This window comes from Mytilus edulis, chromosome 12 (assembly GCF_963676685.1).
Source record: "Mytilus edulis chromosome 12, xbMytEdul2.2, whole genome shotgun sequence".
NCBI classification, from domain to species: domain Eukaryota; kingdom Metazoa; phylum Mollusca; class Bivalvia; order Mytilida; family Mytilidae; genus Mytilus; species Mytilus edulis.
In genome coordinates this window covers 21,607,988-21,631,999 of record NC_092355.1, presented here as the reverse complement: position 1 = coordinate 21,631,999, position 24,012 = coordinate 21,607,988, and the positions used below count along the sequence as shown (strand labels likewise).

Below are 24,012 nucleotides of genomic sequence, written 5' to 3'. Positions count from 1 at the left end.
GATGGTGGTGTGTTCATTCCTCTTTCTGCCTTGTCTTGTTAGCTCTTATACATACAAGTCTTGTCAGATTTTATGAAGTTCATATTATAGATTCATACCAGTGATGTTTCAAACACCTTTGAATATCAGTTCTGATGAATGATTTGTTCTAATGTTTTGTTTGTATGCTTTTCCAGCAAATAATTCTGTCACAAATTTCTCAAATTTTATACTGAATCTTCATATTTGGTCAGCAGCATGATAGTTAAAGTTGTATTTAGTATCAGAGCTTTTGTCCTATCTGTTGGACAGACACCTTAGTACTAATTCTAAATTTCTGATACTTTGAAATTTTTGATACAGATTCCTCCAGTACAGAGTAACTAAATATTTGATCAACAGCCAGCTTGACACTGACAGTGATTAGTTGTAAAGTGTGCCAGCTTTAAGGATCTGTCAGACAGCTACTTTCTGTTTTCTGAAACTTTGAATTACAAGTAAGGGAATGCTTATCACAACAACACATGCATTTATTGTAATATTATTGCCCTTGTACTGATAGAATGTGTGCTTCAGTTTTTGTTAAGAGAATGTTTACAATCTTTGCAAAACAAACTGACACAGCCACAAATCATAAAAGTTATCTACATTCTAAGGGAAATAACTCTTTTTTTTTTCTTTTTTTTCAAATTTATGATCCCTGCATATGGAGAATGTAAATAACCGAGTTGATATGATATTTCACTGATTGCATTCCTATTATTATTTCTTTGAAAGTGATTTTCTGGTTGCAAGGAGAGAAGCTAAAGAAATTAAGGGTTCCAAACTCTGGTAAAGATGAGGTCATCCCTTCTGTAGTTTTACAGTGCCATCACAAATTGACTGTTATAGAATTTCTGTGTCACAGAAGACCATGCTTATGTGTCAATGGTCTTTATTCACTCTCTCTTTTGCTCTGACATCTATCATCATCTAAAGACATCATCAAATTTGCACTTCTTATGAGCATCACACCAGGTGTCACTAACAGTAACAGAGTAGGATCTGCAATAACCCTTCTAAAGCCCCTGAGATCACCTATTTTTTGTAGGGTTCTTGTTGGTCATGCAATTTTATATGTAATGTTTTGTTGACTTGTTTGTCTTTATGTTGTCTTTTGTTTTTGACGTGTTGTTATCAGTTTCTCTTAACTAGTGAGTTTTGAATGTCCCTTAAGGTGGTACCTAACACTACAGGGAGATAACTCTGTAAAATCAGCCAAATGTTTTAATAACGTTGTGTTGTAAAGGGAATATTAAGCTTCTCAATGATCAAAATTGGTGTTTGTCAATCGGCTATATAACCAGTGTAATTTTTCTGATAAAATGGTTGGTTCAAAATTTTTGAAATTTATTTATTTTGTTTAAAGGTTCAAAGTAAATACTTTGTTAAAATTTCATAAAAATTAAACGAGCCAAATTAATTTTAGTGAAAGTTTTGGGTACCACCTTAAAGGTATCTTTTGCCTCTTTTTTATGCCCAGCTTAGGGGCAGCTTAGGGGCATTATGTTTTTCGGTATTTGCATTAGTTAGATTGTCTCTTTGTTTGTCATTTGGTTTGTCCAGCTTCAGGTTTAAGTTGTTGGTCAAGGTAGTTTTTGATGAAGTTGAAGTCCAATCGACATGAGTTTTGACCTCAATTTCACGGTCCATTGAACATAGAAAATTATATAATGTAAGGGGCATCTGTGTTCTATGGACAGTCTTGTTTATTAGTGTTTTCTATTTAAGAGATGTTTATAAAGTTAATTAAGAGTTGTTTATAAACTACAGTCTTCACAATGAACTGCAAAATCTACAGGCCCGGAGCTCAATTTTTGAAATTTTTTAGTTAGATTCTGTTGGCCTGTAGATATGATTTTTACAGGCCCGAGAGCAATTTTACCTGCCTGGGCTGCCACTCAGCGTGAAGGTTGAAAGTAGCATTTACAGTAAAATATTTTGCTCATTAATAAAGACAGATAAAGCTGACCTGCTGTTGTCATTTTATTTCAACAATTTACACTCATACTGTGTATAAATGACAGGACTGTCCAAATTATAACATTCCAGTATTTGTTAGATTTATCAGCCCTTTATTGATTTTGTCTGCTATTTGTTGAAATTTCTCCAAATTTGTGGTGTGTGTAGCAAGATTTACATCATCGCTCATAATTTCATTCAACAGTTTCTATATATATCTCTCTAAACTTGCTGTGAGGTGTGAGATTTTTTTTCATGTTGAAGATCCACTGCATCTCTGACATTTAGATTAAGAACAGCAATAAAAGCATTTACCTTTGCCAAAAATGATTTTTGTCATGAGTCAATACACCAGTTTCCCCCATTATTTATGTGGATTCATTATTATTCATTGGATATCAATTTTCATAGATTTAGTGGATACAGGTGAGCCACAAATGTTAATGTTCAAAGAATTACAATTTGTCGTAAGGAATGTATGCAGTCTTTGCCAAAACCATGAAACTAAATATCCTTGAATATGCAAGTTTCCTCAAACCACCAAAATTAGTACCCACAAAAATAAATGAATTCACAGTAATACTTATAGGAGTAACTTTACCTCCTAGACTTTCAATGTGTTATTCAACAATTACTGTAAATTCTGAAATTTGTGTATGTGTGCATTTAATAGATTCAGAGATTTAGAGCAATGGAATGAAATGTGAGATTCATCACTACATTTTAGGAAATGATTAATTTTTAGTTTTTTTCTTGCAAAAACCTTTCCTGTGGAAATTTTTGCTTTTAATTTTTTTTTTTTACAAAAATGTCTTATTTACTACATGAGGTAAGATTGACATAAAAGCAGGCCAAAATTTTAACATAAGCTTCAATTAGTAAAATGAACTACATTATAAGGGAAATAACTCAAAATTATTTCGTTTTGACATTGTTGCAAACGTTAAATTTGAAAATATATATCAATAAGGATGGAAAATTATACCTTATTTTTAAAATATGTATAGGAACCTGTCTTTTCATCTGTCAGTCTGTTCATGTGTATTTAAAGTCCAACTCTGCCTAAATAGGCACACTTAATACTGTTGTAGAAGTTTAACTGATGAAATGTAAATCTATCAAAACTGTTAAAGGGGAGATAATCAATTTTGTTTACTTCGTTATACTTATACTATTGGAGGCAGTGAGTAGGTATAAAAAATGTATCCTCTTGAGAGCTCACTCACCATCAATGATAAAGCAATAAAAAACTTTACTGGGATTTCCTGCTGCACTTTTTGGGTATAAAATATCAACAATGTAGATAGGGCAGGTCAACTATTCATCGATATATTGTCAATCTGTGAATTATTTGTTGAATAAGAGAATGTGTCATTCAAAGATTGCTATGAGATACTGAACATTAATAAACAGATACTTATTTACTCCATACCCCATGTCAGATATTTTGTGAAATAAGATTCTAGATATGCAATACTATTTTGATATTGCGGCATTTAATTTTTATAGGTTGGTATTGTCCATGTACAAAGTTTTTTTTATAAAGAATATTTTAAATGTGTCAGATAATCAGTTGTCTCACTGAATTAAAATCTTTTAAAACCACCTAAATTATTCATAGACTAATTATGTCAATTTCATTAAAAAAATCTGTTTAATTTCTTTGTGATAAACATTTTTTTGCATTTGTTTTAAGGTGTTAAATTGAAGTCTGTTTCATAAAAAGGAGAATAAATTTTAACCCAACCTACTGTTTATATCTGTTTCCCCATTTTACAATCCTACCCAAATGGTTTGATTTAAATGGATCCCAAATGGTTTTATATAAGTGGATTGGCTAGAGGTATAGGGGGAGGGTTGAGATCTCACAAACATGTTTAACCCCGCTGCATTTTTGCGCCTGTCCCAAGTCAGGAGCCTCTGGCCTTTGTTAGTCTTGTATTATTTTAATTTTAGTTTCTTGTGTACAATTTGGAAATTAGTATGGCGTTCATTATCACTGAACTAGTATATATTTGTTTAGGGGCCAGCTGAAGGACGCCTCCGGGTGCAGGAATTTCTTGCTACATTGAAGACCTGTTGGTGACCTTCTGCTGTTGTTTTTTTCTATGGTCGGGTTGTTGTCTCTTTTGCACATTCCCCATTTCCATTCTCAATTTTATGCATATAAACACTGTTTTAATTTGAATAAATGATATTTTGGGTATACATTATTGAGACAGTCGTTGGACAAGACATTGGGATTTATGTTAAGAAATAAAATCCTGCATTTACTTGTTAAAGGGGAGATAATCCAACTTACTTCTTTTTCCATTTATTATACACATCCTACTACACCATTTAGGTATGGTTGTAAAATTTGGAACTTTTTATTTTGTAATCAAAAGGACTTTTAAATACTAGTAGAAATTTACCTTAGGATTTGCTTAATGAAATGTAATCCTGGCCCAACCTATTGAAATAGAATAGTATTGCATGATGGAGGTCCCTTGTGTTAAAAATATGAAATAAACAGTTGCCTATAATTGCTTACATCCACCTCATTAGAACTTTGGTGGATTATGAGTTGTCTCATTGGCAATCATAAAAAAAAGAAGATGTGGTATGATTGCAAATGAGACAACTCTCCAGAAAAGACCAAATGACACTAAAATTAACAACTATAGGTCACTGTAGCGCCTTCAACAATGAGTAAAGCCCACACTGCATAGTCATCTATAAAAGGACCCGAAATGAGAGGTTAAACAATTCAAACAAGAAAACTAACAGCCTAATTTAGGTACAAAATATTAACGAAAACCAAATATGTAACACAAAAACAAACGACAACCGCTGAAATACAGGTTCCTGACTTTAGACAGGCACATACATACATAATGTGGCGGGATTATACATGTTAGCCGGATCCCACCCCCTCAAGACCAATTACAGCTTATAAATAAACCATGTTTTCCAAAACTAAAATATGTTTGTCTGTTTTTTTACATAAAAAGCGGAGTTTACCAGTACCTAGAAGTAGACTTAAAAACAGAAATTACTCTATGGTCTAAACTATATAGTTATAACTTATAAATTATAGTTTATAAATTGGTGTTATGAAAGCATCTATTATATTAATCACATGCTTGATTGGGTTTAAGTCTTTAAAATTTCTAGATCAATGCAGTAAAGTCTTAAAGTTTCCAGATCAATGCAGACAAATGTAACAAATTAAACTAGATTCAAACATCTGACAAAATTCAACATTTAATTGGCACACTTTATAAATAATAACAAAAATATACACAAACATTGTGATGAACTTAGATATGTTTGTATTATTGTTTACTTCGACGATGTTAAATAAATTCTTTTGTCATAATAAATTAAATCTAGTTAATTTATGGTATAAATACTGCCAAATATTTATATAATCTAATATTAAAATGGTGGATATTAATTCCCTTATTTTGCAAAAGCTCTCTTAGTTTCTTTGAGGACAGTTTTATTGAAAGATATTTTAGAAATAATAATAAAATCATTTTTTATAGTCTCTTAATAAGCTTTTTTTTTTTAAATGAAATTTCATTTTCAAGAAACAACAGAATAGATGCTTGCTCATTGTTGATGTTAGGAGCCATGTACTTTCAGAAAACTTGGCTATTGTCAAGGCATCTTATTTTTATATTTGAATAAGCTAGGGAATACAATTATTGGAAGGAAAATGGCAAATAGCAATCCTTATCAATTGAGATTTGTGTCTAACATGATACATCACCATGAGCAGGTTTTAAAATGCCAGAAATCAAAATTCAAATCGTTAATTGTTGTATCTTTAAAAAAGTGTACTTGAGATTTCTAAATTGTGAAAAATTAATATTTACTGGAGTTTTATTTAAAAAAAACAATGACTGCAATTTCATGCCCATAACCAAACATATTATATAAGAAATGATTCCTAATGGTGTTTTAACAGTTACATTCAGATGAAATTGCGAAAGAATGATAGAACAAAAAAAATGGCAACCTCACATTTTATCCCAGTCAATTTCATTACGCTGTAAAGATTATATAAAAATGTTACTTGCAGCCCTTTTAAAGTTTGCATTCAATTGTCTGAAATTGCTAATGTGTTCATTTTTATAAATGGTGTCCATAGCAACAACCTGGGTTATCTCCCCCTTGATGGCAACACTGCCATACATAGTTCACCCTGGATAACTTCCCTTTGTTTGTATACTCTTCACGCCTCTCTTTATTTCGTGAGTGATATCGACAGGCTTTTTTATGATTGTCATTCAGGGTAAACAATTTTTGGCATCGTAAACATTTAGAAACTTTCCCACCTTTTTTATATGACTTTCTGGTTCTTATTTCGTCCAGCGATCGAACCAGTGTTCGGAAGGTGCATGAGTGGTTGGTGTTGGTCTTGTCTCCCCTGAGTTGTACTGAACCATCACCACTGTCTCGGGATACAGTACTATCTTGATATCTTCGTTTGCTTTTTGATGGCTGTTTTGATTTCATTGCTGGAGGTGGTCTTTCATTTTCTTTGCCTCCCTCTTTTCCCGGTGTTTGTAGGACATTTGTATGTGCACTGACCTCTAATTCTTGATTGTCATTAGTTTGAATTGGTGGTTGTGGAAGTTGGCGACGAATTGTTGTGTTTCCATCCCTCATTGACTCTGTATCAGAAGAACTTGCTGTCCTGGCAAGAAGTGGGCGTATTTTCATATTATGTGCAATCATTGATGCATGACTGTATTTCATTGTTGATTCGGAACCTTTACGAAACTGATCAATTTGTGACAAAGCATCTTGTAAAGAATTTTCTAACTTTTTGGCACTATGTTTAATTTTTTTCAGTTTCTCTTTAGTTATTTTAATGTCCTTATCATCTCTTGAAGAAGCATAACTTCTTATAGAGTTTGGTGAACTTGCACGGTCATAAATACTTGGAAACATGGACTCTGAATAGCCATTATGTTTCCCACCTTTTTTGCCTAGTATTTTTTCCTCAGTGACAGATTGTAAAATGTTTGTAAGTCTATCCAAGTCTTGCTGTTTGTTATTGACCTGCTTTTGAAGTTTACGAACCTCACTGGTCAGTTCTTTATTTTTTTGTTCCAGTGCTTCCATTCTCATTGTCAGATCAATTCTAGTATTGTCAGCATTCACTTGAGTTTCTTGTATATACGATTTCAACATCTTGCAGATGGACGACCCATCATTATATTTTATATGTAAGACTTGTAGACATTCAAGACGGTCCTCGACTAACGAATTAATGAGGTCAGTTACACACTCTATATACATTGGCAGGGCCTTTTTAGCTTCCTCCTGTTCAATGTCTGCCAGAGTTTTGGTGTCCATGTTACAACACTCAGATATCAGATGAAGTTGCCGACCACAATCTTGAATTACACTTTGTACTTTGAGAGCTTCCCTGCGATGATTTTCTATTTCTTGCATAGACATTTTGATTTTATAGGCCCAGCCTTCTCTTTCTTGCTGTATCATGCCTCCGAGCCATTGGGAAATCTCACCGATGCCTTCATGTATGGTTTTCCCTTGAAGAACATGAGATTCATCTTCCAAAAATTGAGTTACTGCCCCTTGAATATCATCATCCGTACGAAAGGCTGTATAATGTTGTAAAGTTGGAGCTGGAGCATGATGATTCATTGTTGAAGTTTTTCTTTATTATTATTTTTTTGGTTACGATTCAGTCATGTTACCACCACCGCCATGAAAAGCATCATTTGAAATCCTGCAAAAATAAAAAAAATCTAATTAAGCCTGATGTATTGTAAAAAACTATCAACCTGAGACCTCAAATGACATAGATTTACAGCTAATTTCCGAATGCATGTAATGCAAGACTCTGATGAGCTTGCTTGCTTTGTTAGTATATTGTACAATTGTTATTGGGATAACTACCAATTAAATTTAAATATAACTAGAACACACCCGTGATATCGCGGGTCTGTGACTGATATATAACTATGCGTATGCCTTATTTTAGTATTGGTATTGTCATCTGATAAAGTCATGCCGATTATAACATGTATTATAAGGTGCACAGTTTTCCCTGCTTTCAAAATCTTTCTGTTTGAACCCGTCGACCTGGAACCTATCAATTATTAGTAATATTAATAATTTGGAAAACAAAAGGGCCTGGAATGGAGTATTTTTTACTCAACAGTATACAGCAAAATTCTAAATACACTGTTTGGTGGTGCGCCTGTCAGATGCAGAACGTACAGATAAGGTAATAGGTAACAGGTGAATATACTATTGGTATCGGTGTCGGACTCGATCCGGAACTTCTTAATTATTGGCAATATTAATTACGTGGAAAACAAATGGGCCTAGAGTGGTGTAATTTTTAATCAACACCATTGTACTATATTAGTTATATATAAAGTTGAATTCTTTGATTCATCGTTTTTACGTGATGACGGCTGACAAATTGGACCTCGTAATTTTAGTATTATAGATATATACAGGTTAAAATATGCCTATATATATTGTTTGAAGATGTCAATCATAATTACAAAGCTTGAATTAACATGTATCAAAACATTGTTGTACAAAGTTGTACGCTACAAGCATTAGGAAATTAGCTGTAAGCAACAAGATCTACTGATAAAGATCAAGACTGAGTCGGATAACAAATTTATGAAAATGTAGTTAAAAAAAACTGAAAATAGATTTGTGATGGCCTTAGAATGAAAAACATTTACTTTTTCTTTCCATTTAAATTGTATTGACCGACAGAAAATAAATCCTCATTGACACTTTCACAGATATTTATCTGTTGTCAAATATGTAATGAAATCCCTAATAAACAAGATAAATAAGATATGTACACTTCGATTGAAATAAAATTATTGGTAGATAAGGTCTACCTACTGTCATTTACCGATAAGTCCTGACTTATTATATGATAGGATAGATCTTTTGTGAAAAAATTGTTTTGTTGGGTAACTGCCTAACACATCTTTTATTTGTTTACAAAGCAAACTTATGATTTATATGATTATGGACATGAAGACAGCTGAAGCCCACCTCTTGATTTTCTTGCTGTGTTTAAGAACCATAACAAATAAATGAAACACAATTTTTTTAAACCAGCTAGCATACCAAATTGTACCCACCCCCTTTCCAATCTAAAAGAGCTATAAAGCATACCAAATTGTACCCACCCCCTTTCCACTCTAAAAGAGCTATAAAGCATACCAAATTGTACCCACCCCCTTTCCACTCTAAAAGAGCTATAAAGCATACCAAATTGTACCCACCCCCTTTCCACTCTAAAAGAGCTATAAAGCATACCAAATTGTACCCACCCCCTTTCCACTCTAAAAGAGCTATAAAGCATACCAAATTGTACCCACCCCCTTTCCACTCTAAAAGAGCTATAAAGCATACCAAATTGTACCCACCCCCTTTCCACTCTAAAAGAGCTATAAAGCATACCAAATTGTACCCAACCCCTTTCCACTCCAAAAGAGCTATAAAAATAAACTACCCTGTGACCACCCAACATCTACAGCTTAAATGTACTGCATTAAAATAATTGATCTTCAAATAACTGGACTGGTTTTGGAAGGTGCTTGAATAATATACTTTTACATACTTCAACCATTTAAAAGTTAAATAGGTTGTTGATTTAATATTATGAAAAAAGTATCAAATATATAATTTAAATAGCTTGTTGATTTAATATGACGTAAAAATATATCCGATGATTCAGAATTATATGATATATAATTTAAATGATCAATATGTATGTAGACAATTAATATATATTTTTAAAAGTCATTTTGGAAGTGGAACTGTACAAACAAGCTTTGAGATCATTTAAATTTAACAGATTTATTTTATTTTTGTAACTTTATATCATGTAAATATTTTATAAGGTGGTAATTGCTACTTTTAAGAGCAAACCTATATTTTTTCTTTAATGTTCTACAGTTTCAAAACATTAGACCATGGTTAGTTTAAACACTTCAACAATTTGATTCAGAATTAATTTAATAGAGGTATACATTTGCTTTGTAGGCACCGAACACTCAGAATTCAGTCAAATTGACAATCATTATAACCACCTCTTAATTTTTATAATTGGACAAGAAAAAAGATTACAGTATTAAAGATTTCTCATACTTAGAATGTATCTTTTTTGTTTGTATTTTTAAAACATAATAACCCAGTTCATATAATGCTGAAGTATTTAGGGAGAAATTTTCAGTTGAACGGACCCCAACTTTTCATTATCTACAAATCAATCAATTGTTTTATTCAGAAATACCAGAGCTAAAACAAATTCCAATGATATTTACTTAAAAAGAGATTAAACCTTACTACAAACAGAGAGGAAAATTGAAAACACTGTAATTTTGATACTTTATAGCTGCAAATAGTCAAATATATTGATCTTGTATAAATACCTTGACGGAAACACAACTATTTTAATGAATAAGCCGATAAATTTCTGGTCACAAACACTAATACGTAAATCACAAACTGTCATTTTGAATTACTTGCCCCATAGAAACCTAGTCATTTTAATGAATTAGCTTAGGTAATATACCTTACCAATTATAGAACATTATGTCTAATGGATTTTACTCAAAAAAGTTAAAGAGAAATCCAATAAAACTCAATATTTTTTAATTTGAAAGAGATTATCTTCACAGCTATGTTTATAGATTGGTTTTTATGTTAAAACGTCAAACATACATTAGTACCATATTTGTCATAGATTATGTGTGAGTCTTCTGCATTCAAAAAATTGAACTTAAAAGTTTCAAAAAAATCAAATAATACCCCTTCGTCAACATGGGAGTCCTACCCTGTCGATCTGACATTTAATATAATGTCCACCCAATAAACCTTTAGTTACATTTTTCTCAGAAACTACAAATCAAAGTTTTGTTTATTCACTCAATGTTTCGCCTTCAAGTGAACATGCTTTGTTTTATTTATACTATATGGTGCAACATTTTTTTTAGATTCCTTGTTACGTTTATCAAATTCATGTTATAATAAATACTTATATATTTTAATATGTAAATACAGAAATTATTGTGTGCCTTTATTATTGCAAATTTTTGAGAATGGACAAAAATGAGAGATTTACTATTGAGATTTTCAGGAAAATCTGCACACAGATAAATGTAAAAAATATCAAAATGCTGTCAAGTTCTTATATGATTCGCCCCTAGTTGAATAAATACTTGCATTAATAAAAACCTCACAATAATTTCTGATCATTTATAACATTTGTAGTTATGATGCTTAAATGGGACTTTCACAAAAAAGTTACATTGGAAGACTATAAAACTTGAGAATTTATTTATATATCTTTTTTGATTTTGCAACTAATAGATTTACATCATTCATATTTAAAAACAAATCTTTAACAATTATAATAGCAAAATTCAACATGCATTTCAATTTTTTATTATTTTTTAAATTTACTGCATTTGAGAATGTAACAGATTCCTTCTGGGAAGATTAAATTAAAAAAAAAATGAAGATATTATATTGAAACTATACAGTTTTACCAAACCTTCTACACATTTTGGAAAACTATATCCAGAAATTATATCAGTCCATGGTTTGAAGGTGACGGAAATTCAACATTAGGTTTACACATCATTTAAACATCTATTCCGATCTCTTTAAAAACAGTTACATGGCTTTGACTATCTAATATCATAGGCCAAGGGGAGATAAGTATTTGGTTATGATTAAATGTAAAGCTAATTATAAGATATTTAATGATTTTGTAGTTTTGAAAAGATTTATGAATAGATTTTTGAAAAATAAATTGAAATTTCACTGTTGGTGTTGACACCTTTCTCCAAAAAGTTTATTTAATCAATAAAACAGATTGTAATTTATTTTATTGAGGGCATGTGCTGTAAAAGTATATTTGAACATTGACAAAAAGAAATCTAAATGATTTAGAGAATGATAAAAAAAATTATATGTATTGTCAAGGACGTATATTAGATTAGTTATACGTCCTTGGTATTGTGAAAGAGTTTTTTGTTTGAAGTTGATTGATTGTAGTCTAATATTCAACCTGCAAAGAGTCTTAAATTGTATTCTATTATTTCAACTTAACTCTATCTAGTAGCAGATATATAAATGTATAACCTGTAAAAGTCAATTTCCCTACTGTCTGAATTTTCCCTTATTAACAAATAAGTATGTTATTCATAAAGCCTGACAGAGGGACTTAGGCCAGATATATGACGAAAAGAGTCATTCTGTTATCTTAATTTTGGAATATAGTATGAATGCAGACACGAAATTTAGCATTGTATTTTTTTTAAATAATCCCTGTCTGGTCATAGAAGATATAAGTTATATAGAAAGTTTAAAAAAAGGGAGGTTTCTAATTAAAATACAATTTAGAGTCTAAATTTAAACATTTCAAAAACTGGTACCTTAAAAATAAAATAAAATCATAAAATTTTCCTTATTTTTACAATGCATTGTAACGAACTCTGCTTGAAATTTGGAAATAACTGTACATTGTACTTAAATACCATACCCTTATAGGGCTTCCTTCTATGTGATCTTATTAGTATTGAATTTAAACGATTAGTTCAATCATCAAACATTTCAAACATTTTTTTTGGTTTGTCCTAATTTTGACAATTAGCAAACATTATTTAACCCAGTATAAAAGGACTGTAATTATCAAATTAAAATCATATTTTAATTTGAAAAACATTGTATACAATACAGGATTGAACAGGTTAAATTTTAGGTAACCCCTCCCCTGCGTAGTTTTTATATTGATCAATAGGGGTGATTTAATTGACAATATACCAACACAAATATTTGTTAAATTGTATCCTAAATTGATATTAAAGCAATCATTTAAATAAATTTGTATTGTTATTAAAGTATTCTCAATTCCTACAAATACTTGTTTGTTGGGGATTCCGGCTTTAAAAGGTGAATAAATTACTACATTACCAACTTATATGAATATATATTCATGTATGATAAATATTGATTAGACAGCCACCCAACAATTTAAAATAACCCAAAAATACATTTTAATTCTGTAAAGCCAGCTAAAGAAATAAGGATTGATAATAAATGGGTTTGTACTAACATGAGCAACACCACAGATGCCACATGTGGATCAGGATCTGCTTACCCTTTGAGGGCTCCCAGTTTTTAGTCGGGTTTCTGTTGCTTAGTCTCTAGTTTTCAATGTTGTGTCATGTGTACTATTGTTTGTCTGTTTGTCTTTTTCTTTTTTAGCCATTGTGTTGTCAGTTTATTTTTGATTTATGAGTTTGAATGTCCCTCATGTATCTTTCGCTATTCTATTAAAAGGGATTAAGCCTCAGTTTGAGTTGTGAAGACTTCTGAAAAATTTTAGGTTTACTGACATGAAGGTAACACCTCCTTTATCTTTGTTGGACTTTTATTACCCACCACAATCATCATCTGTCTTTAATTCCTAGGGATGAGTATTTATGTCTGTCTATCTGTCTGTGTGTTGGAAACAAATGGTTTAATTTGAGTTTCCCCAACTTAAATAAAATGAAACTTTTACCAATAGAATATTAATAATTTATTAAACATATTGATAAAGTTGCTTTTGCTTGATAACAAAACTTTAATACCAGTGGATGATTTAGGGTATGGAAAGAAACCTACTGATTTAGAGGTCAACAGGTCAATGTTAATGTCACTAAAGATAAAATTTCTTTTAATAAATGCTTTTTGGATGATATCTTGACTTTCGCTAGCTTGATTAAGACAAAAGATAGAATGTCCTACCCCTCGTCAATGATTTCATATGAGATGTAACATTTGTTTTAGCCAAATATTTCTCCAAAATGAAAAATAGCTTAAGTGATAATAATCTGAAAGGAGTTTCATTGTCTGAGATGTCTCAGTAAATTGTTTAGGATAGCCTTATAAGGCTTGCTGTTATCAGCAAATTTTTTTTGGGGGCTGTTTTCAGTAATAGCATTAATTTAACAAATATTATTAATGAAAGTTTATTGTGATTAGATTAGTTTAAAGAAAACCACTAATGATAAGGGAGTGCCTTTTGGTTTGCAGCTGTATTTTTATTGTAATAGCAGATTGCTTTGCTTCAATCCCAGTCATGGTCTATTGAAATGTACTTAGTTTAAATGTTAAAGTTTGTGATTAGGTCAGTTTAAGCATAGATGTAATGGGTATTACATCTATGGTTTAAGGGTACATTTGGTATATATACAATTGTAATAGCAAAAAAATCATCTCATTCCCTTAGACATTTATGTGGCACTGAATCTTTGGTCATTGTTTAGTGAATTTAAATGTTTTCCAAATTTATGCAATTTAGATTTCACTATCATACTAAATATATTCCCAAGACATATCTCTGTGTCCACAATTTATTGGATTAATTTATTCACTGACAGAATGAAATACAACTTACTTTTAAAATGCAGACTTGATACATTTTATTACTTTTTTAAAGCTTTGATTTGTTAACAAGGGCATTATAAGGACATTGAGTAAATATACCTATGTATATGATATATAACAACTTTAATGTAGTATAAGTTTATATAAATATCTGAAGTGTTTAATTTATTACATTGAGTTATCTCCCCTCAATAAATTTTCCATTTGGTGAAAAGATTTTTTTTTTAGACTAGTTTAGTACTGAATTAAGATAGAAAAAAATATAAGTTTAACAAACATAATAATGTTATAAGCTGTTTCTCTAATTTTCATGTGTTCTTTTCACATTTCTCCATTTGTGTGAGAAAATGTTCTCATATATACAGAAAACTTTGTTCTAGGCAAACAAAAATTTCCTTGGTTTCCTCTGAATTTACTATTGTGATAACAGGTGACCATGTCTAATGACGTCACACAATACATGACACATCTTTCTGCAAATCATTGAAAAAGAAGGATAAACTATATTGTTTCAAAATTGCCTAAAAATGATTAGAGAAACAGATTCAACCACTGTAACTCGTGTATTGCAATATTTTTCCATTCTTATCTATTAAATATTTATAATTTTAAGGGTTCTGCAGGTCACCTGTTGCAAAGCTAAATAATTGCTCCCAATCAAATATATCCTTATTTTTGAGAAGCTTTTAAGATTTCATACACATCTTTCCAGTCCATCCCTTACTGCAGGACTTACCTTTTTTATTCATTGTCAACTTGTCTCGTAATGACCATACATGAAATAGTCCGCACTGGACAAACAACCAATCAATTTAGTCATTTTACACAAAGGAGTCATTGATTTCCTAATAGTTAATTTTATATGCCTGTCAAAATTTTTACGGCACATATTATGGTATACAACGATCCAGCGTCTGTCCAGCTGTCTATCCGGAGTCCACATGTCTCAACGAACTTAAAAACCTCTAATCCAGATTTCATGAAACTTAACATAGTTGTTTCTTATGATGGTCAGACGATCTGTATACTTTTTGGTGTAAACGGGATTTAAACGGTTTGAGTTGCAGGACTTTATAACTAAAACAGGGGGGTGTTTTTTTTTCACATGTTGTGCCTTATCTAAAAAACTATTTTTGATTATTACTTAAAACTTTACACACTTCTTAGTTATATTAATCTCAAGATCTGTATACTTTTTGGTGATGATTAAAAATTTTATTTTAGAGTTATGGAGTTTTTTGGGAAAAAAGGGGGGTTTTCACGCCGTAGGTCAGAAACTATTTATGATTAATGCATAAAAATTCACACACAAGATGACCGAAGTATCATGCACTCATGGAACAGCTGTTTATTATTTTTTTATATTTACCTATTTAGAATAGAACTTGAGCCCCAGCTTTCTTCTTTGTTGTTATGTTATAGAATTTCCAAATATATTGAATCATCCAGTATACATAGACTTTCTTCAACCACACATTTTCTTATAGTTTAGAATATTATCCAATAGTATAAATTATATTTAGTCCAGTTCTGTCCTGAAAATCAATTGATATATAAAATAAGGTATAATAAAACAAGAAAATCAACATGTAGCACTGAAATCTAATGTAAAACTTAACAAATCTTCAGGGAGGAATTCAATAGTAAAAATTTATAAAAATATTGGAATTAAAATGTCACTTTTCTTTATTTGAATAATGAAAAGTACGAAACAAAAAATTACTATATGTAAATTGATTATATTTCAACCGATAAGTTTATTGCAAATTTATGTAAATAATTTGAAAATGAACATTGAATAACAAATTTTTACCTACCGGAATAACTGTAGCTCAACAATTTCTTCATTAAAATCTGTGTCAATTATTTATGAAAACATTTTGACACCAGACTATTTAAAGCAACTATTGATAAAATATTTTTAATTTTTTAATTGTCAGTTTAAAAAATATTTTCTCTTGAGAGGACAAAAACTTGTTAAATATATAATACATTGAAGAGTGTTGTGACAGTGTCAACACTGGTTTAATAACATGTATATAAAGTCAGGATATGTAAGTTAGACTGCCAATGAGACACTATTTACTTTCACTAGAGACCAGAGGTCTAGTATTAAGGGTTATTGGCCCCTTTTTTCTAGCAAAATTTACAATTTGGATTTAATTCTCATTTTTACTTTTTTTTCATCAGTTATTTACCTTTTTTTTTTATCTTGTCAGACAAGGATATTCAGTTTGTTTGAAGCAGTTATTCTTATTGTATCCTGAACTGTAAGGGATATATATGTTTGAATCAGTTTTATCATCAATGACCAAAATCTCTATGTTTTCTGTAGTCCCTTTAACATTTGTCTTTTATATCCCAGCTTGATATTTTTCAACTTTCTCATCTTGACCAGAGAGGGATTTAACTCGTAATGTTGTCTTTGTAACCCAGGCCATCCCTTTTTCCTGGATGTACATATCATAACAGTACTGTTGACATTGAAAGTATTTTTGAACAGCATGTACACATCTAATATTCATTATTCCTTGATTTTTGGGGCCCTAAATAATAGCTTGCTGTTCTGTGTGAGCTAAGTTCCTTGTTGAAGACTGAACTTTGACCTATAATAATGGATTACTTTTGTGGATTGTGACTTGGATGGAGAGTTAGTAAGTAAGTAAGTAATGACTTTATTTACAGAGGGTGACTCAATTAGCTTTCGCTAATCTACCTTGAGGCCCTCACAAAGAACAAACAGTACAAATATGTAACAAAGCTTACAGTTTCTAACATATTATGTAAATGCACTATTCATACTAACTATAAACTGTCTGTAGAACAAGAGAAAAATAAATTCATTGATATATATATATACATAACATTCAAATCATTAGAATATTTGAGTAAGTTGTTATAAATCATTTATAGACAAGAAATCAACACATTTTTGTTTAAAAGTGTCCAGGTTTTCACAACATTTTATTACATTTGGTAGTTTATTCCAAAGTATAGATGAGCTATATGCAAAAGATTTCTTCATTGAATTTGTGTTCGGTCGTACAACAGTTGTCTCATTGGCACTTATACCAATCTTCCTATATTTATATATATGTTTGTATTTTCACAATTTTTATTTTTCCGTGTTTTTTAGCGGTAATTTTATTTTCATTGGCAATTTTGGACTGCCACTCTGACAAATGTATTCTCTACTGGTGTTATAAATATCCACTGCAGTGTACTCAGAAAAAGTACAGTCAGAATAGAAAAAAATAAAATTTGATACCTTTACAATAATTACTATTCTTACCTTTAATTACAGTTCCCAGTACCTGATTACATACAGTCAGACAGGATTGTAATGATTTCTGAATTACTTAATTACCAGTTAAATAATCACACATGGTTATACATATTTTATGATGTTTGTCTAGGGTGACTTTTAATGGTATTTATGGCGGGTCGTAAACATAAAACACTTTCATCCATATAAAGAACTGTATTTTCCATTGTATTTAATCTAAGGGTATGTTTCAAGTATTATGGAATAGATAGATTTGTGGGAGTTATTAGAAGTATCAATCCATTTTAATGTTCTTCTCTTTTGACTTTTAAATTTAAATATTGGTAAAATTGATTTTATACTTATAGTATTGGGGGAGATGTTTAGAAAATTGATATTTTTTTGTAAAAATTTAATGATCTAATCTAATAATCTGACTTCCTCCAATAAAAACCAACTACCATGAAGTAGCACAACAGTGTTGAAAGTGGCATTAAACACCAATCTATTAATTAATCAATCGATCAACCAGTCATCTAATAAAATAGTTGTAGTCACACTCAGTTACAAAATTTAAAGAAGCTATTTTTTTTATTGAAAAGATATAGTGCATTAATGATTAAACAATGAGTTATCTCCCATTAGTACAAAATGTCAAACTCTGGTTTTAACAGTCTTGAAAAGTAGTATATATATTTGTGTAGGGCCAGCTGAAGGACGCCTCAGAGTGCAGGAAATTCTCACTTCATTGAAGACCTATTTGTGACCTTCTGCTGTTGTCTATTTTATGGTAGGATTGTTGTCTCTTTGACACATTCCCTATTTTCATTCTCAATTTTATTGAAAAGTATCTGTATGTTTCCCACTAAACCTAGAAATCCGAACAAAGCCCTGAACTTTATTTTAATCATTCTCTACCTGGAAAGATCTTGAAGTTAATGTTAATGGCAAAAAATCTTTTAAAGAATTCCTAGGTGTTTCAAATTTCACTTTTACCAATTGTGCATCTTATTTTAAATAACTTGCATTTAATCTTTTTGATATGTTTGTAAGATTCAGTATGATAAAAACATATAATAACAAACAGTAAAGAATTGAAAGGCATGTAGCATACTGTTTTCTTCCAAAATAAAACTTGCATAATTGACCAAATAACATCATTGGATAAAATAATTCAACAAGTTTTAGCTTTTCTTAAAAGCTGTGGACTGCTTCGCTCTATCCTAATTTAATGTATTATGTGTGCATGTGGTATTTTTAGATAGTTGATTGATATAAAATGGACTTACTTTAAGAATGTGCGTTATGAGTGTGCCTCGCTGGAGGGGTGCCAGAGGTGTGCCTAGATTAGGAGAAGTTATAAATACAGATAATGCTTTTGCTTTTTTGAAAACATATAGGAACATTGTTTAGCAAAGCAAATCATGCATATTGCAGATTGACAAAGCAAATAAATGTGTATTGATAATTGATATTTCAATATTGAATTTCAGTTTGCAATATATGCATAAACGAACATGAATTAATGAAAGTTGATCGGAACTGATATTCACATAGTTAATTTTCAGGCTTTTAATGACTTATCCTGAATGAGAAAAGTCTGTAATTCTTTATCTCATTTAAACCAATGGCTGTTGCTGATTCTCAGCCGCATCATAAAGTAACCAATCAGTGATCAGTAATTATTTCAAGATGGTGTGTATGTCTACTGAAACTAATTGCTCCGCACCATGATGCAAAGCAATAATGTTAGAATGGGAGATAACTCCAAGTTTTATTATTGATGAGTTTATTTACAAACACTGATTCAATTCCTCTGCTGGTGAAGGTTTTTTACAACCTCTTGGTTGATTCCAATGCTTGTGGAGGTTTCAGTACTTCTGCTTTAACATGGTTTATCATTGATATGGTCATGATTATAAGTTAACTGTTTAAAAAACTTAGAATTTATTGAAACACTTAAGCATTTTCTATCTCATGAATAAATTACCTCAGCTAAGTATTAGGCAAAACCTGTCAAAATTTTGGGTTCTCAATACTCTTTAACTTTGTACTTTATTTGGACTATTCAACTTTATCTGATTGTCACTTTTGAGTCTTTTGAAGACAAAGAGTAGCGAGGGTCTAGCGTATGCAATTTAAAACCTCATATTTATGATGACTTTAATTTATTCTACAAGTTAGTTTTTATTCAATTTATTTCCAGTTAAAGAAGCTGTAAAACTAAACAGAGATTTAATGTACACAAATGAACACCAGAAATGTATCATAGAACAACATAAAAGGGAGATTACTCTACTCAATTGTCAGATTCTGGATACGAAGGTCAAGGTTGAATCCAAACCTTTAGATTGCAGTAGAATTGAGCAAGAACAAGAATTATCAAATCTGAAACAGCAATTAGAAAGTGTAAGAAAGACAGAAATAATAATTTTACTATTGCATATGAAAAAGAAGATGTGGTATGATATAGCCAATATTGAATAATTAAGACAACTCTTCACAAGAGACCCAAATGACTCAGAAATAAACAAATGTATACACATACAAATAACATTTTCTGTCCTTTGGTTGGGTTGTTCTCCATTTGACAAATTCCTCATTTCCATTCTCAATTTTATGGATATTAGTTTCTAAATAAACCTGTTTCAACTAAGACTAATAAACTATATTGAGATTTGAGACATGGAAGATATGTTAAAATGCCAGTAACCCAATTAGTAAAAAAAAAGTCCTTGTACAAACATGCCTCTGCCACTATTTATTGTATAACCTGCAGTAAAAGTCATGGAAGGGTTACATAGGGAATGGGTATTCAACATAATCTTTAGTCTGTGGTTAACGTTTTATATATTTGTCAAACATACATAGAATTTTATAAAACACAGAAAGAACCAACATTATGAACTGAGGTTTTCGGTTTTTCAGCTATTATAGTTTTATGAATATAGAACAGTTTGAGATCATTTAGTTCTCAAAAGTTTACATCTCAAGGAAAGTTTCAAAAGCTTGATTTTTTCATTAGAACTAATTGGCTAAATTATTTTCATTGCACAATGAAAGTGTAATGACATTTTGATAACAGTAATAATCCTTATATTTCCAAGGTTTATTTTATCACATATCTTTTTATTGTTCTTTTTATGTAGAGTTCAACTTTACTATTTCAGGAGAGAAAAGATCATACAGAGACAGAACAGGAACTTAACAAGTCCACTACTCATTATAAGGTACTATAGAGATTTATTACCCTCCCTGCCTTCTTGTCCCATGTGATATAAACTACCAACATGACCAATAGCTTCAACTTTATTTTTACCATTAGGGGCCCCGTAGGCCGAGTGGTCTTAGTAGTTGCTACTGTAATCACTAGCTAGTCAGTACTGAGGTTGTGAGTTTGAACCCTGCTCCTGCAGGTGCACCTGACTCCAATTTTAATTGACTAAGATTGTCAGTTTTCATATTAATGGTCAGCGGTTTTCTTTGACACTCTGGCTTCCACCACCAACAAAAACTGGCCGCCAAGAAATAGCCTAAAAGCAGTGCTTAAAAGCTTAAAAATCATTTTGATCATCTACTGAGAAAAGGCCTATAGACAGCTGAAATTATGTTGAGTCTGCTTGTCAAACTGTCAGTGTCTCCATCTATTGGTCTGTCTGATATAAAGTTTAAGTTTACTAATGACCCTGAAGTTGTCATTACACCAATTCAAAACTAAATATTTAAAGATATTTGCCAAATTAGGGTTTGGACAAGATTTTGTAAGGTTTTGATAAGTATGTAAATGAGATACCAATACACCTTATCGCTATTACTGGCTGACCTGAGGATCGGTGCCCCTTGAACTATTGACGTCATACAACAACTACTTTTCAATTGTGGCATAAGATATTTTGTATTATGATGTGGTAATTTTTAGGGGAACCTGTGTGATGTCCAGTTATGGCAAACAAATAGCGATAAGGTGTATAGTTCAAGTGTACATGATCTGATCTGTGCGACCGTTTGTCTGTTCGTCTGTTCGTTTGTTCGTTCCTCTGTCCCGCTTCAAGTTAAAGTTTTTGGTCCAGGTACGTAGTTTTTGATGAAGTTGAATTCCAATCAACTTGAAACTTAGTATATATATGTTTCTTATGATATGATCTTTCTAATTTTAATGGCAAATTAGAGTTTTTACCCCATTTTCACGGTCCACTGAACATAGAAAATGATAATGCGGATGGGGCATTCTTGTACTACGGACACAAATTCTTGTTTAAAAGAATTATGACCTTTAGCAGGAAATTGTTTGTAGCAAGATATCGTTTCTTTATTTCATCTTTATTTGTCAACAGTAATTTTAATAGAAATATCAGGAAGCAATACGGTACTTTATTTCTATTTCATATCAGAAAACAATGAGACAATTTAAACAGGAAGTTTTTTATTTAATCAGGGTAGATAATCAATACATTGTACAATAGATGTCATTCTCAGTACATCCTTTCTCAGTACTTGCTGGAGATGGGGTTTATTGTTAATGGTCATTGTTAATTTGATTTTCCTTTAGACTATGCTAGATGATTGAATGCAATGGAAATGAGATTGTTTTGAATATAAAATCAAGTTTTCTGGATCAATTTGATATCATTCATTAATCTAGTTTAGGCACAAATTATGTTACAAACTTAGATGTTATAAATTTAGTTTTCAAAAGAATGATACAGTTAACTTTTTTTTTTTAATATTTTGAATTTTTATTTATTGGGTGGTAGATCGAGGGTGTCAGAATTTCTTTAAAAACAGTAAAGCATATATCAATATTCTATTCTGAAACCCTGAAAAAGATTAATAATAAGTTCCTTAGTCCCAACAAGGGTCTAATCTGAATTCCTGTGTAAAAATAGAGGCAATTAAAACCTTGAATTCCTGCAAAAGTAAAGACGTAATCCCTATGTCACTAAATAGGTCTTTTTGCCCATCTCTAGATCTGAAGAGGGAGGGCATTTGATGATTGAAAAAAAGGCATATAATCTTTTCTCATTTAAGAGATAACTAAGTGTTTTAGAAGCAAGGTTTCTTGTTTTAAAATATTTTCAGACAACCTGGCAGTGCCATAACTATTTTATTGTTTGACATATTTGGTATCAAGGTGTATTAGCATAAAACATGGTGTTGCATTTCCTCTAACTTTGATCTTTGTTATAAATTTTTGTATGGGGATCTTTATTTTATATCTAATGGCTTAGCCATTTTGGTTGATCTTATTGTCTTGCATCAGAAAAACAAGACTTAAGCATGCTGTTTCTAGTGGTGACGGCAACAATGTATTAGTTTGTGATTAAGGTCAGTTAATGGGGAGGCACAAGTTGTAGTTCCATGATATTTGGTATTTAGTTTCATAAGAATGGCACATCTCATTTTCTGTGGAGATTATTTGACCCTGCCACCTCAGTCATGCTCCATGTACTTACTTTGAATGTTTTGCATAGTTTACATGTTAAATGACTTAAGACTTAGATATAGGTAGATGTGGTGTGAGTGTCAATGAGACAATTAACTCTCCATCCAAATAACAATTTGTAAAAGTAAACCATTATGGTCAATGTACGGCCTTCAACAAGGAGCCTTGGCTCACACCGAACAACAAACTATAAAGGGCCCCAAAATTACTAGTGTAAAACCATTCAAACAGGAAAACCAACGGTCTAATCTATATAAAATTCTGTAAATTTATTATTAGGTTGCTGTCTAATTGGCTATGACCATGTTTGTAGTAACAAAAGTTAAGACGAGTTATCTTCATTACTGTTAGCTCATTGTCTTTAATTAATTTTTTTCTTATTTTTTTTATGTTATAGGAAACGTTAATAAAACTGCAAGATTCTCACAAGCTGATAGAGCGCCATCTACAAAATGCTGAGGCTCATCAAAGGGAAAACAAGTCATTGTCAATTGAACTAGAGATTTATAAAGAAAAACTGAAGAAGCTTGAGATTGCATTAGATTCTCTGCACAAAGAACTAGATATACAAAAAACAGTACACAGTGAATCCATTGAAACATGGCAGAAAGAGGTACAGACTTTAATCTCTTTAGTTTATGCTATAAAAATTGTAGTTTTAATCTTGTATACTGTAAATTCAAAATCATTTTGAGGTTTTTATCAATGAGAATTATGCGACTACATGTACTTGAATATTGCAATTATGAGAACTAAGTGTATTCTGATATTAAATACATATATCTCAATCTGTATGTAGCTTCCCCTAAAATCATCTGATTATTAAACTGGCATTTTTGTTCAATATGTTCAATCTGTAAATATTGCAATAATAAATGCA

The 24,012-nt window shown here is 31.0% G+C and overlaps 2 protein-coding genes across 5 annotated transcripts in view; one reads left to right on the top strand and one right to left on the bottom strand.

Annotated features, from left to right (window-relative positions):
• Positions 1 to 24,012, top strand: part of LOC139498011 (uncharacterized) — a 156,895-nt gene that overhangs the window by 121,802 nt on the left and 11,081 nt on the right. For both annotated transcript variants that reach the window (XM_071286301.1, XM_071286302.1), the window contains exons 8-10: positions 19,896 to 20,098; positions 20,860 to 20,919; positions 23,530 to 23,745. In XM_071286301.1, the coding sequence (XP_071142402.1) occupies positions 19,896 to 20,098; positions 20,860 to 20,919; positions 23,530 to 23,745 (479 nt within the window). The remainder of the gene's footprint in view (positions 1 to 19,895; positions 20,099 to 20,859; positions 20,920 to 23,529; positions 23,746 to 24,012) is intronic.
• LOC139497964 (uncharacterized) lies at positions 5,204 to 17,838 on the bottom strand. Of its 3 annotated transcripts, XM_071286218.1 has the most exons (3): positions 17,717 to 17,838; positions 15,794 to 15,959; positions 5,204 to 7,729 (listed from the first exon to the last, which is right to left on the bottom strand). In XM_071286218.1, the coding sequence occupies exon 3, from the start codon at positions 7,642 to 7,644 to the stop codon at positions 6,100 to 6,102; it is 1,545 nt and encodes a 514-aa protein (XP_071142319.1). In that variant the 5' UTR covers positions 7,645 to 7,729; positions 15,794 to 15,959; positions 17,717 to 17,838; the 3' UTR covers positions 5,204 to 6,099. The 3 variants fall into 3 exon arrangements, with proteins under 3 accessions (XP_071142319.1, XP_071142318.1, XP_071142320.1); XM_071286217.1 differs by lacking the exons at positions 15,794 to 15,959; positions 17,717 to 17,838 and adding an exon at positions 11,540 to 11,687; XM_071286219.1 differs by lacking the exons at positions 15,794 to 15,959; positions 17,717 to 17,838 and adding an exon at positions 11,535 to 11,657.